This window comes from Pyxicephalus adspersus, chromosome 3 (assembly GCF_032062135.1).
Source record: "Pyxicephalus adspersus chromosome 3, UCB_Pads_2.0, whole genome shotgun sequence".
Classification (NCBI taxonomy): domain Eukaryota; kingdom Metazoa; phylum Chordata; class Amphibia; order Anura; family Pyxicephalidae; genus Pyxicephalus; species Pyxicephalus adspersus.
In genome coordinates this window covers 18,211,716-18,226,184 of record NC_092860.1, presented here as the reverse complement: position 1 = coordinate 18,226,184, position 14,469 = coordinate 18,211,716, and the positions used below count along the sequence as shown (strand labels likewise).

Genomic DNA, 14,469 nt, shown 5'->3' with positions numbered 1-14,469 from the left:
AGGATTCAGGGATAGGAAGGACAGGGATGGGGGTATGCGGAAAGCTGGAGTGTAGTTTTAGGGCCAATTATACTTGTCCATCCTGGTGCCCTGCATGAACCCGCACATGTGTTGCATTAGGACAGCCCAGAATGGTCACAAGAATGGACAAAGGAAAGTGGACATTAATATTATTAATATTAAACAGGATTTATATAGTGCCAACATATTACGCAGCGCTGTACATTAAATAGGGGATACAAATGACAGACAGTGACACAGGAGGAGAGGACCCTGCCCCTAAGAGCTTACAATCTAGGAGGTGAGGGAAGTATCACACAATAGGAGGGGATATGAAATTGTGGGAAGTAGTGTGGATTTAAGAGACAGAAGAAGATGGGTAGGCAAGATTGAAAAGATAAGTTTTGAGGGCTCTTCTAAATGAGCAGAAAAAAGGAGCAAGCCGGATAGGATGAGAAAGACCATTCCAGAGAGTTGGGGCAGCTCTAGAAAAGACTGGGAGCCATGCGTGTGATGAGGTTATGAGTGAGGAAGTCAGTAGTAGGTCATGCACCATTTGTGCGTGCATTACTGTGCATTGTGGTACACGGCTTTCCAGATGGTGACAACATCATCATTTGTGTTTAGGTAACCTCTTGTAGGTTCTATAGAAAGCAGTGACAACGCGGAGGCACCTATAGGAGACAAGGACATAAGGTAGTCACCCTATACAGAAAGGTATGGAGCAGAGTCACCAGGTATTATTGTACATTACAATAGACTGACAATGACTAGTGGGATCCATATACCCAAGCCAGGCAGGTAGCATTTCCTGACAGCCTTGTGGACCAACTTTAAGAACTTTATATAAAATATTGATTTGATTCTTTATAACAGTCAGCAATCATATCCTTGTCATGGATCTCAGCAAGCTATTGGTTGTTCTATGTGTACCACAAGGCTAACTCTCTGTGCATTAGATAGCACAGTCAGCACCAGGCTTGTACATTGCATTCTACTTGTTTGCACTGCTAAGTCCCCAGTCCTGTCACAGGGTTGATGTGCTGGGTTTTACCCTCAGGATGCTCTGCCTGTGCTGTACATTCGCCATTCTCTGTCTAATCCGGTAAAATTCCCAGCACGGCTACTTTCTCCCCCTATAAAGATCGGGATTTTTTCTTTTTTGAGCAGAACCTGATCCCTCCGCCAGCTTGAGCTCACAGCACCAGCGTATCCCTCCGCGCCGAGCGCATCCTGCAGTGGGAGAGCGGCCGGAGCCCCCCGGTGACAGCAGCATGGGAGCCTGGGGACTGAGCCTGGGGGTCCTGCACTGCCTGGGGGTCTACATCCACCTCAGCCTGGGAGACAAGCACAGCACAGCCGATGGTATTTAGCATCTCATCTCTATACCTCTATTTGGGGAATGGGGGGCTCTCTTAGTTTTGGGGGTCCCAGTATTTGTCGGTGAGGTATTTTGGGTGCTGTTGCATGACACTTATGGGGGGAGGGGGTAATTAAATATCAGTTATGGACCACTTGCCATCTGCTGATAGTTATTCTTTATGGAGTAGTGCTCATTGGGGGTGGGGGTGTTGGGGTGCTTTATTGGGGTAGACATGGGGTGTCAATGCCAATACATATAGGGCTCCAATAGCTGGTGGTGATTCTTTTTCTAAATGCAAGAATACTACCAGGGACATCTCAGATCTAATAGTTCTTCCATGTGTAGTGGTGCCCTATGGGATGACTTGGTATTGGGGCGCTCAATAGGGTTGGATTGGTGGTCCCCATTCCACTACTGGTAGGGTTCAAATAGCTGATGGTCATCTTTTTTCTCAAATGTTCATTATAATACCAGGGACATCTTTGATCTATTAGTTATTCCATGTGTAGTGGTGCCCTATGGGGTTATTTTCTATTGGGGTGCTCCATAGGGCTGGATTGGTGGACTTCATTCCGTTACAGGTAGCATTCAAATAGCTGATGGTCTTTTTTTTCCCCCCAAATGTTCATTATATTACCAGGGACATCTCAGATCTATTAGTTATTCCATGTGTAGTAGTGCTCTATGGGGTGATTTTCTAATGGGGTGCTCCATAAGGTTGGATTGGTGATGGTGATTGGTGATTGGTCAATGCCATAACAGGTAGGGATCCAAGAGCTGATGGTCACCTTTTTTCCAAATGCTCATTATATTACCATGGACATCTCAGATCTATTGGTTAATCCATGTGACTTGGTATTGGGGTGCTCCATAGGGTTGGATTGGTGGTCTCCATTCTATTACAGGTAGCTGATGGTCATCTTTTTTCCAACTGCTCATTTTATTATCATAGTCAACTCAGATCTGCTATTAGTTATTTCTTGTGTAGGGGTGCACTATGGGGTGACTTTTTATTGGGGAGCTCAGCATAGATGGACTTGGGGTGTCATCACCAGTAGGTGTACACACTGGGCTGATGGTTGTCCTTGCTCCAAAATCTTGGGCTGTTATGTCTGATCTGTAACATGGACAACTTAGATCTGCTATTAGTTATGTGTTCTGTATTGGTGGTTGTGCTGGGATCTTTATATTGGGGTGCTCCACAGGAATAGATCTGGGATCCCCTTGCTTGCAGCTTTACACATCAGGCTCTGATATCTGATGGCCGTCCTTTTTCCAAAATCTCAGTATATTAGGTGTGAGCTGTAACAAGAACATCTCAGATCTGTTAGGTATACATTGTGTAGTGGTGCTGTACTGGGTGACTTTTATATATATATATTATATTTTATATATATATATATATATATATATATATATATATATATATATATATATATATACACATGAATAGGGGGTTCTTCACAGAGCCCATCCTGGGGTACCATCACCTGTAGCTTCACACTGAGCAGATGGCTGCCCTTGTTCCCAAATCTTGGGCTGTTACGTGTAAGCTGTAACACAGCTCAGATTTGCTATTTGTTATGTGTTCCCTATTGGTGATTGTTTATTATGGGGGTCTTTGTATTGAGGTGCTTCACAGGGATAGATTTGGGATCTCATTGCCTGAAGCTTTACACATTTGGCTGCAGTAGCTGTTGGTCATCCCTCTTCCAAAATCTTGAAATATGAGGCGTGAGCTGTACCATGGACAGCTCCGATCTGCCAATAGCTATACCTTGTGGAATGGTGTTCTATGGGGTGACTTTGTATGAAGGGGCTTCACAGATCTCGGGTGTCATTGCCAAAAGCTGATGATCATCTCTTTGCCAAAATCTTCAGATTTTAGATGTGAGCTGTAACATGGGCAGACGCCTAGAATATACAGTGCAGAATTCCCCCTTTTATTCCTAAATCTCAAGTTTGATGTGATAGCTTCCAAAGGCTGGGGGTTTCATATACCATAGCCAGAATATTTACTTTTTCCATTATGCTGGTTATCTGTTTATTACAAACTGCATTTTGGAGCTTGTTCCTAACATCGGCAATGGAAGTGTTAATATTGCAAACATATCCAAAGCTGGTGGAAACACATGAATATAGTTGTGCTACTAAATATTAACAAAAGGTGGGTTAGCATGTTAACTAATAAAAATATAACTTGAGCAAGTTGGGAACATGGGAGGTGTAAGGTTGGAGATGGATCTCCACTGGTAATGAATAAATACATCCATGCATATTGACTGCTAAAAGACCATATCTGACACCATTAATGACCAATGTGATGTATTATTGTAACTTGGCTTCTTGCATGTTCTAATTAATGTAACATTCCTGAGCTGCTATGGTATATATGATAACATAACGTCTGTAGAGGTTCTGTATACTAGGCATGGATGTGACGAAGAGACGAAGATTGACAATAGAATGATTGCTATTGATTGCCTTATAAGAACTGCTATCTTTCCAAATCATACTATAGTTTATGGTTATTGCATCCCATATGAAATAGGGCAGTGGGGATTTACAATGTTCAATTGCAAGAATAAAACTGGCTAGTGTTCTTGGTAAATATTAAAGGTAGTGTTATACATCAAGAAGTTTGACATTGCGGTTTACAGCAATCTAGACATTACTGAATAAAAAGTTAAATAATAAAATAAATAATAAAAAGTGAATTATAACTTATAGAAAAATTGACATATATATACATTTATTATATATTCTGTATTACAATATTATTATTATTATTATTATTATTAAAATTATTACAACACATGCAAATAAATAATACAAATGCTCACATTTTCATCCGAAAATTTATAGATTCTATCATAACCAACTACACAAGGATCTATGATTATTAAATCTTTGTAGATGTTTTTCTGACTTTATGGGTTGACATGAACTCTAGTATGAGGTTACAGATATTTATCAATTCCTATACCTATAGTAATAATACCTACAGTATTATACAATATTCTGGCTCCCCCGGCTATACCTATATCCAAAACCACATCTTCATTTTGTACTAAAGATTACTACATTGTGTTTTTCTAATCAGGAGTGGTGACTGATGTTGTTGGCACAGTAAAAATGTCCCTATTGACCGTTATTATAGTGAGTGATGTACACTGTGTAATAAAAACCAGATAATTGATGTGAGAGGCAAAGTTTTTTGCGCTCAAGGGTGATTGATTAAGTTGATGTTGCAAATGTGGGCTGATTGATATCGGTGTGAAAATGGTCATGTGATTAATACCGGCTTTATGGGGCGATCATTGATCACAGTGTAATTGGCGCTGTTGATAATGAATGCAGCTGTGTGTTTTCTGTGTGTCTTTTATACACTTATGTATTTTATAAATGGCTATGTATAGAATTATTTTATGTAGTTCTGCATAGATTGATAAACTAATATTAAAAATAGAAATAAATATTATATAGGTATATGTATCTCATATCTATTCCTATCTATATTGTCATCTATTCATTTTTGTATTAACTTATTAAGATATATGTTCTATTGATCTTTTTTTGTCGATTTATTGTTCTCTCTATTTATCTTTTTTTATATTAATCTATGGATATATACCATATACTGTATATAATATTCTATTTATGGATCTTCTATCTATCTATCTATCTATCTCTTTGTACTGCATGTGTAAATGGTTTGCTATACAGTAGTACAATTTGCATTAATTCACTTTGTGGGTGTAATTGCAGCAATTGTGCCAACAATAAAAATGGTAAAATGTGGAGGGTTACAGCTTGTCTTTTTCTATTCATATTGGAGATTCTATGTACCTACATAGAGGAATTACTTTTGCCTTCACATAAGAAATTATGCATGGATCACAGGATTTAGGGATACAGGCATAATTAGGGTGCATTGAGATGTAAAGAATAAAGTCACGTGGACTGTGAATTGTTTGAGGATACAGAGACTCATTGAATGTATGTGCGTACAGTGATATATTCTAATCTAAATGCATTGATCAGCTGTTTGTGGTTGAATTGAATTTGCTAACAAGGGTTATTTTAAGGTGAAAATTAACAGTTTGTAAGGCTCTGAATATGTCTTGATTTATATGACGTTTTATCATTTTGGACCTCCTGCATATTAGGAAATAGGATCAGACATATGTTTGCCCTTTACTTACAATGGTTTGACCAAGGTTGTATTTAGACATATGGTACCCTAGGAACAGGTGATAGATGATGCCCCCTATGTCATGAGATTCTAAATATTACGGCTAGATTGGACTATTGGAAGCAACCTGCTGCCTTTGTCATAACTAGAGCTCCTTATCAACTGTGCTGACCATTAAACAAAAGAAAACAATGATGACTTTTTGCTGCCCCAGGCATTGGCCAACACACGCTGCTATAGGTATTGCCATGCTGAGTATGACTGTAGGTTCATTTATCATCATTTTATGCACAGAGAATTCTTATAGAGTGCAATACTGCAGGTATCAGTCTAACAAGATGCATTTGGAGGTCTTCCTACAAGAAATTGATAAGGGCAGTGTTTTTAATGATGGTTCCAGGTTAGAACTGCATTATAGTTCATAGAAGTTCATATGTGTACTATACATCTATATGCATCTATATCGAAAGCTGTTCTGCATCCTTTTATCGTTGCTTATGTAGCACAAGTTTTTGTGTTTCAAGGAAATGACTGCAAATCACGAGTTGTGTTCATATAATATGTGATGTGGATATACAGTACTTAGTACATGGTAACTTGTTAGCTATTTAGATCAAGCAAACGGTGTACATTGGGAAGGTGGCTCACATAGAATACAGTGCATTGGCATATTTAAGTATTAAGCTCCGATTACCTATATTCTGTAAGTAGGCATATGAAATGAAAGACTCAAGCAAACAGCTATTTGCATGATTGAAATCTACATATGAGAAATGTCTTATGTGGCTATTCAAATAGTGTTCTAATAGTACACCGTGACTAGACAGCTCAGCCAGGTCACTGATCTCCAGTTCAGTTAAAACTGAATCTAAGGTAGATATAATAGACACATCTGTATCCATATATTTATTTATACATGAATAAATGTATTGCTTAAATTCAAACAATGTGGCTTCCTACATTTGTATGTAAAGCAGGGCTGAGAAAGGGATGGTGGAGTAAGCACAGGGAACTGGGAGTGCTATGGTGCAGGATGTAGATTAGGAATAAAGTGCAAAGGGGTCATCCATGTGCTGATTCTCTTTTCACTCCCCATTCACAGACTTGGGATCTCTTAGGGGAAAATGAAACTCAACAGATCAGCTCTCTTACCTATAGGAGAGGGTTGTTAGAGCTGTGTAGACTTTAGAAGTAAATGGACATAAATACAGATCTTTTGGCAGGTTATATTGTTGAAACCTCACATATATGTTTTTGGATTCACCCACAGCCTTCTGACTGCATTGTGGTTGGGAAAAAAGATTTTGATGATGGCAAACCCCTCTCCTTTCTTGTACGCATGAATGCAGTGTTAAACCAACAGCACTGTTCCAAGCAATGGAGCCTTCACTGGTTTACATAATTATCACCCCTCTCAAAGGCTGTGCAGAGTTGTACAGGAGGACAATGTTCTCCCCAGCCCCTTTTAGCAGGGTGCACCACCCGGCACTTTTCATTAACCACCTGGCTGTTTTTGGGTAGTTACTGAAGAGTTGGGTTACAATACAATACATTACTGAAATATCTTGCCACCCTGGGTTGAGCAATGGAGAGTAAATTAAGGAATAATTCTTTCATTTAAAATCTAACGATTTTAATAAATCCACCAATAGATTACATGATCTATTTTTATTTCTGCCCAGAGTTCAAATTTAATTGTATCATCCAAAACCTTTTTCATAGGTGTACAGAAGCTGATTTACTATCAGTAAAGACATACAAGTGCGAGAACTATTAATTTTTCATGAAGGGTAAATGCACAAGGGACACATTTGGTATTATTATTTCCAGCCTTGAAGCGACAGGTGGAATGAGAGACACATAGAGGCTGTCATTGCTGATTTCTCCTTCTGGAAATCCTAGCTTGACTGTCCTGCTGGCCCATTGGCTTCAATTCTTTGAGTCAATGGCATGGAGCAATTCCCCACACTTCTCCTAATATGTAAGTTATTGTAATGTTATATAGCATAGTCACAACTAGTAATACTGCTTTAATATGTTTATGCGAGAGATAACATAGCCAAAGACAAAGGAAATGCAACCGGTAAAATTTGTTCCTCCAATACCCAAGGTCTTTCAGCTCCTCCTCCCACAAGACGTATTCATAATCCACACATGGATCATTATGATCCCCATTCAACTGAATCAACAGAAGGCAGCACATTAATTAGTCTAATTATTAAAAGGTTTATTGGATGAATAGTGTACACACCACACATTTCACATTGGTTGCACTTTTTTGATGTGTTTCATCCATAATGGGCTTAATTGTAGACTTGTTGGAGTACAACTAGTTTCTTTTGTTCACACATTTTTCACAACTTAGTTTAGAAAGTTATAAAAGGACCATTCCAGTTATTAATGTGAGGGCAGATGTAGGAGCCCATGAGTTAGAGGGCAGAAGGTTGGGGGTTTGCATAGACAGGGATCTAACAATCCTGGAAGTATTCGATTCCTATGAATTGTTTATAGATCAGAACATTAAAAAAGAGCCAAACTGTAAGTAATTATGGATCTTCCCAGGTTTCAAATTAAACCCAAGGACAGATGACAAGGTCTCTTAAAATTATGTTAAAAATGAAGTAGATCTTTTACAAAAGAGGAAGGTCCAGGTTACATCCCCCCTTTCCAAATACCAGACTCGGAGTAAGTTCACCTAAGATGGTACCACTATTCTAAACTCACCCTGTCTTCTGCATGGCTGGGTGGACATCACTATCTTACAGGATTGTTCACCATAGAATGCAGAGCAGGTGACATCCCATGCATATACAATTCTGTATATGGAATGAAGATGAGATCTGTTATGCCTAGGCACCCAGGTGAAGGATGGGGAAAGATAAGTATAGTTCTACTTTGTTTCTTTCTAGGTACATTTTTCAATGTAGGTGACTTGGTGAATGGCTTTGAACCTTCAAAAATAGCAGAAGGTCTGCTTTAGGAAGGGTGGTCCCCGCACATCCTAGATTAGACATCACAAACCAAACCGCAAGTTACAATAGTGGACTTATCACATTCATTATAATGCATAATTTTGGATTGAATGACAATTTCATATCTATGAGATCCCTGATCATTGATTCTTGGATGCAATCAAGCAATTCCCCATTTACTCTATAGAGGGTAAACACAGACGTCTATGAGTACCAATAAATAAATTGTACAGGGAAAAATAACAGGTCTGATACTCATTCTTTGTCTTCAGTACTCAAACACAAGCTTGGAATTAGTATTTTGTATGTGAAGTCAGAACCGATCAGTCTTGGACAGGGACTCCATATGTAATAAAGTCAGCAAACTAGCATTTTGATGTCAGATGTTTTACTCCAAAACTAGGTTATACAGCTGAAATACATGTAGAGAAGCTGTTGTACCCCCCAAATGTGTATTTCTGTCTATTCAGTTAAGAGATTTACACAGCCTCAATACACTGTACATCCAGCCTGGTGACTGGATCTTTCTCTGCCTAAGTTATACAATGCAGGTAGGTTTGCTTTATTCCCAAGCCTTTGAACAGTGAAGGAGCAGCAATAGGCTGATAAGGTCACCTCTCAAACCTGAACACCTGATTGGCTCCAAGTACTAAAATGCTGCCCCTTCCTCCCCCATTCCTGCCGTGCAAAGGGTTACAAAAGTAAAATCGAGACAGGACAGGTTTTCATGTTAGTTACAGTTCAAATATATTTTGTGTTTTTGTTAATAAATACATGACTGCATTCATTGGTGTTTTTCATTTTAATATCTGCATGCAGCTCAGCTTTTAATCAAGCGCTATATTAAAGTGGAATTAAAAAATTTACAAGCAGGCAGCATTTTATTGCAGAACAGACAGCCTCTGTGTACGCTGTAATGGAGAAAACCTACCTGCCTTTTCCCAAACTCAGTGCTGGAATAAATGATTGTGGAGTTTTATTTTAAATTGGTCCAACCAATCAAGATGACTGAAGATTCCAAGGCGAAGATGTCGGCACCCCCTACGAAGGGAGTTTAATTCCACTTTATTACACCAATGAACCTTATAATAACCACTGGGGTGTCTACATTACTTGCTGTCTGTTAGCTCAGGATGATGTTTATCCATAGGTTTAACGTGTTATATATAATAAAAAAGGAGCAGTAAATAAAAAAAAGCTGATCTGTGGATAAAAATCACATGATTTGCAGTAATTATTACAGCTTACCATAGCTGAGAAATGTAACAGGTTAAATCCAATGCACCATTGAATTTAGTTATTATTATCCTTTGCTTTGGGTATTTTGTCTTTCTGCACCATCAGGACACACCTGTGTTTTATCTACGGCCCACTATGCAATTCATAAATTAGTCTGGCAGTAGAGGGCGCCAGGAACCAAGAGGAACAACGCTTTTCATCGCTAATCTCAATCACTAAAAACATAAATTATGGTCTGCAGATATTGTTTTGGGATGAAACAAATCTCAAAGTGACTTTAGCAGAGATACTTGCAGGCAAGGCTGGAGCCTCTATGGCCTTCTTAGCCATGAAAGCCTAATCATCTCAGATACCTTTCCTCTCCCCTACCTGGTGTATTGCCAGGAATATACAAAAAAGGGTCAGATCATATTAGCGGCTTGGCGTTCTCTGCCCCTAATCAGTATCTTCTGTAAAAGCCACTTGAGCATGTAGTTGGAGCACGGTTTACAGGTGATGAACGAGGCAGAAATAGATCTGTGACACTTGGCTGTGCCTAAATTTTATATTGGCTGATTTAGGAAGAACGTGCAGACAATGCTAAGGCTTTGTTTAATGTTTAGTGATTAGCTGACCACAGAATATAAGAATCATACAGGGCTTGGACTCTGGTGATTAATGGTGCTTTTATGTTTGCAGTCATTTTTATTTAATGGCCAATGATCTTTGGACTGCAAATGATTAGAACGGGGTTGAGAAGTGCTTGATTCTTAGATAATGTTCAGTAGTCGTCCATCTATTGATTATCCTAGTAGGATTAGTCAGTGCTGGGTCTCCATTTAATGACTAATTATCTTCTAAATGCAGCTGATCAGTTCACAAGGAGTTGGGTCTTAGATGCGCAGCGATCTTCATTCTACAGATTAGCACTTAAGATAATATGACTGGCAGAGCATGCATGTTAAAGGGATCCTGCTTATTATCTTTGTGTTAGTATAGTTTCTATTGCCCCTACTATAAGCATGAGTGAATTGTAATTGACATGTGTAAATTGTAAAATTATGTGGTAGTTTCCTTGTGCTTAAAACAAAACCCCTGCCAACACTTTGTAGGGGTTGGTTCAGAACCTCTACTCTTTTATTGATTGTTAGTGTAGTATTAGCTTACAGTGGTGGTCAGCATACTGCCCGTTTATTCTAGTGGTCAGTTAAGTGCCCCTAATATTAGTCAATAGCAAAAATGTGCTCCCTAACTTTGGTGCCTATTAAAAAAAAGTTCCCTCTTGTACTGGTGATACCTTAAGTGCTCTTTTACATTGGCAGTAGGTGAAGAAATACCCTACTATATTGGTGGTCAATAGGGAAGATCTCCATACACTGGTGGTCAATGGGGAAGCCTTCCGTACACTGGTGGTCAATGGAGAAGCTATCTATACACTGGTGGTCAATAAAGAAGATATCTCCTAAATTGGCACTTTGTAGAAAAGCGCCCCCTAACCCCAGTGGTTAGTGTAGAAGGTTCTCTACGATTGGTGGTTTGTAGAGAAGGGCCCCTTACATCTGTGATGAATGTGGAAGGGTCTCTTAGATTGGTGATTAGTAGATCATTTCCCCCATACATTGTTGGAAAGGGTCTTAGATCACTATCTAATGTTGGAGTATCTTCTTGGTGGTTAGTGGAGAAATGCCTCCTTACATTGGTGGAAAGCGTAGAGCTGTCCTTGTTTATTGATAGTTAGTGGAAATATGCACCCTTTTCTTCTGGTCATTGGAAAGAATGTCCTCCTGTCAAACAGACAACAAGATTATTGGTGTCAGTGGTTACTTGTCTGTGAGACAAAATGAGTTTCTGTACAGGTCTTTCACCCCTGGCTAAGAAGCTATGCAGACACAGAAAAGAGATCAATCCACACCAATTACTACAATCCATTGTGAAGGGGTGAGGAGCAGAGAAAATGAGAAAAGGTGCTTTTGTGTCATTTTGTATTGACTTGACAGATCAAATCTTAAGATGGCCCTACACAAATTCTTCTGATGTTTCAAAAACTGTAGTTGGAAAGCTAACCTAGCTTGATATAAACTGCATTGTTGGGAAAGGCCACTCAGACCCATAGAGTTGCTGGTCAAGCTGTAGAAAATGTGATGAGAGTTTGTGGTCATATTCAGACCTTTGCATAGCAAATGTTATTGCATAGGACACGGTAGCGCACATTTTGATGGACCGGTTTTGTAGAACTCCACATAGCACAGTTGTAAACCACACCAGATGTAGGTTCATTATTAGGTCTCTTGTGATGTATTTGTAGTGGCATTACAAATACTAATTCATGAATGTTAACACACCACAAATATGTGAATCAGTCTCAGATCTATAGATTTGTAAAATCTCAGCATGGCATATCAGTGTCTTTTTTTAACATATATTGATGTAATACTTTGAGTTAAGTTTATAACAAAATTTCATGTATTTATGTTTTTTTTTTTTATATACAATTGGATTAATATAACCTTATGTAGAAACAATTTCTTAGATCTTTACTCCATCTTGACCCTATATTTAAAACTCCCGTTGAAGTGGAATTTTACTGTGAAACGTGTCGAGTGTACATTGTTATAAAATTGTATTTGGTCAAATAATAAAAAGTTGGTATTTTTTTATTAGAAGTATGATGATGATTTAAAATTTTATTGTGTTTTTGTATTAGTGAGACTTTGATGCCATTAAAGTTCGGTTTCTGTATGTGGAAACTTTTTCTTGCTTGTGTCTAGTCTCAGATCCAGCTTGATTTGGTTAACTTAATTGATGGTGGAATGGCTTATATGATGGTATTGTCTTTTAGCTCCAATAACACAATCTCACACCCCAGAAAAAAAAAATTATCCTCACACTCTCAGCACCTGAAATACTGATAAAGCTATCGGGAATTGTATGATATCTGATGTGTATTGAGTATATTGGCCAGAAAAAAACCCATAGTGCCTTTCACCTCCCTATCTAAATTCCAGAATTATTGGTCATAAACAAACAAGGTCCTTTCAGTTAATCTCTGCAGTTAATTTGAACTACAGGTCAATAGAACAGGATCTGACCGCACTGGATTCTATATCCAGGTTTACTGGATCACCCAGGTTCACCTATGATAGCATATCTTCTCCAGTCTTGAATACCTTTATACAATCAGGCCCATGCTTTAACTATTATATACTTGATCATCACATTCAACCATAGGAAACACAATTAATTAGATGATGGATAAGTGCAGTATACATGTACATTTTATGGCACTCTTTACATTATACAAATTCAAAGGATAGCTGAGAAATGAGGGACAGTTTGGTTCAAAAATAGGTACACAAACTGTATATGAGGCAAAATAAGGATCTATGTGTTTGCTTATCGATTTCAGCTTTTTTACAGCCATTCTTTTGCCTTATCTTATTTATGAAACATACAAATTAAACTGCCTCATTCCCATGCCTTATGTACCCTTTAAATTACGTGAATTGAATTTACTGTGGTGCACTACTTTAAATTTCACACTGCTTTAAATAAATGTAAATTTAAACTTGTTTAATGACGCCATTATTTCATTCCTCTCATTAAGTCAGTTTCGTCAATGGGCAATCTAGGTCCCATGCTGGTCATACATATAACCCATACAGGTAACAATACAATGATCAGCAACCACGCAACCATAAAACATCATTTTAATGGAAAAGGAGCAATGTGCCCTAGTAGAATATCCAATCTAATTACAACAAACCATCCTTTTCTATGTCAAGTATTTATTTGTCCGATTCTTTTACAAATGTGGAATCAATCTTGTGTTACCTGTGTCCAGCAATAGTATATTACGCCATGTTTTAGGATTGGCCAACATCACATTCTCCAGCTCCGATTTAAACGTTTACTATATTTAAATCACGGATTATTCATTTTATCAGTATTGTGCCAATAATGAATCTGCCCGTGGATACCCATCGTCCTGGTTCCCGCTGAAACTTGCTGCGTACATTCACCGCATTTTCACAGCATTGCCAATGAGAAATGTAACCTAATATTCTTCTTTGCTTAAAGTAGTATAAACTGTTACATGATACAGGAAAACGCTATAACATTCACACAAAGTGGGTAAAGAATTAATTATGCCCCATAATCCTATATTGCTGAATTTATATTCACATTGGTGATCTGGCTGCAAGTGACAAGGACAACATACCAAATTTCTGTTTTTTTATTAAATGCAAGGTGTCTTTTTATACTGTCTAGGGTTGACGTCAGCTAATAAATATTCATACAGTGATAGAATTTTTATCTGGTGACCTCCTGCTTGTTGATCATCAGTACACGCTCAGAGTTCATTCAGGCTCCCCTATGGCGGTGAGCGAGTTAAGAAAAGACCGTGCGGTTTTCTCCTATCTACATCTGATCTGCACTCATAATCAGATGCCTGTATGGGTTCCTGTAATGCCGGCAGCATGTTAATCAGACCCTCTGTGGGGTTTGCGTTTATTGTACGAACGATCTGACTCTGCTGGGAGAAGTAGACACTCTGTGTACCGAAAATCCCCTATTAATATTTTATTACCATGAATCTGCAACTGTGTACAGACAATGGGCTGGCTGGCAGGGGGAGAGAAGAGGATAGTGGTGGGGGATCATTTGCACGACATACAAGCCATGCATTTCAAATGAATGTTCATGTCTGCGGTCGGTACATA

General features: G+C 38.5%; 1 protein-coding gene across 1 annotated transcript in view; it reads left to right on the top strand.

Moving 5' to 3' along the window:
- The first annotated feature begins 1,106 nt into the window (after positions 1-1,106).
- VSTM2L (V-set and transmembrane domain containing 2 like) overlaps positions 1,107-14,469 on the top strand; it is a 56,385-nt gene continuing 43,022 nt past the window's right edge. Inside the window, exon 1 of the mRNA XM_072403755.1 lies at positions 1,107-1,365. Coding sequence (XP_072259856.1) covers positions 1,275-1,365 — 91 coding nt within the window. The 5' untranslated portion in view covers positions 1,107-1,274. The remainder of the gene's footprint in view (positions 1,366-14,469) is intronic.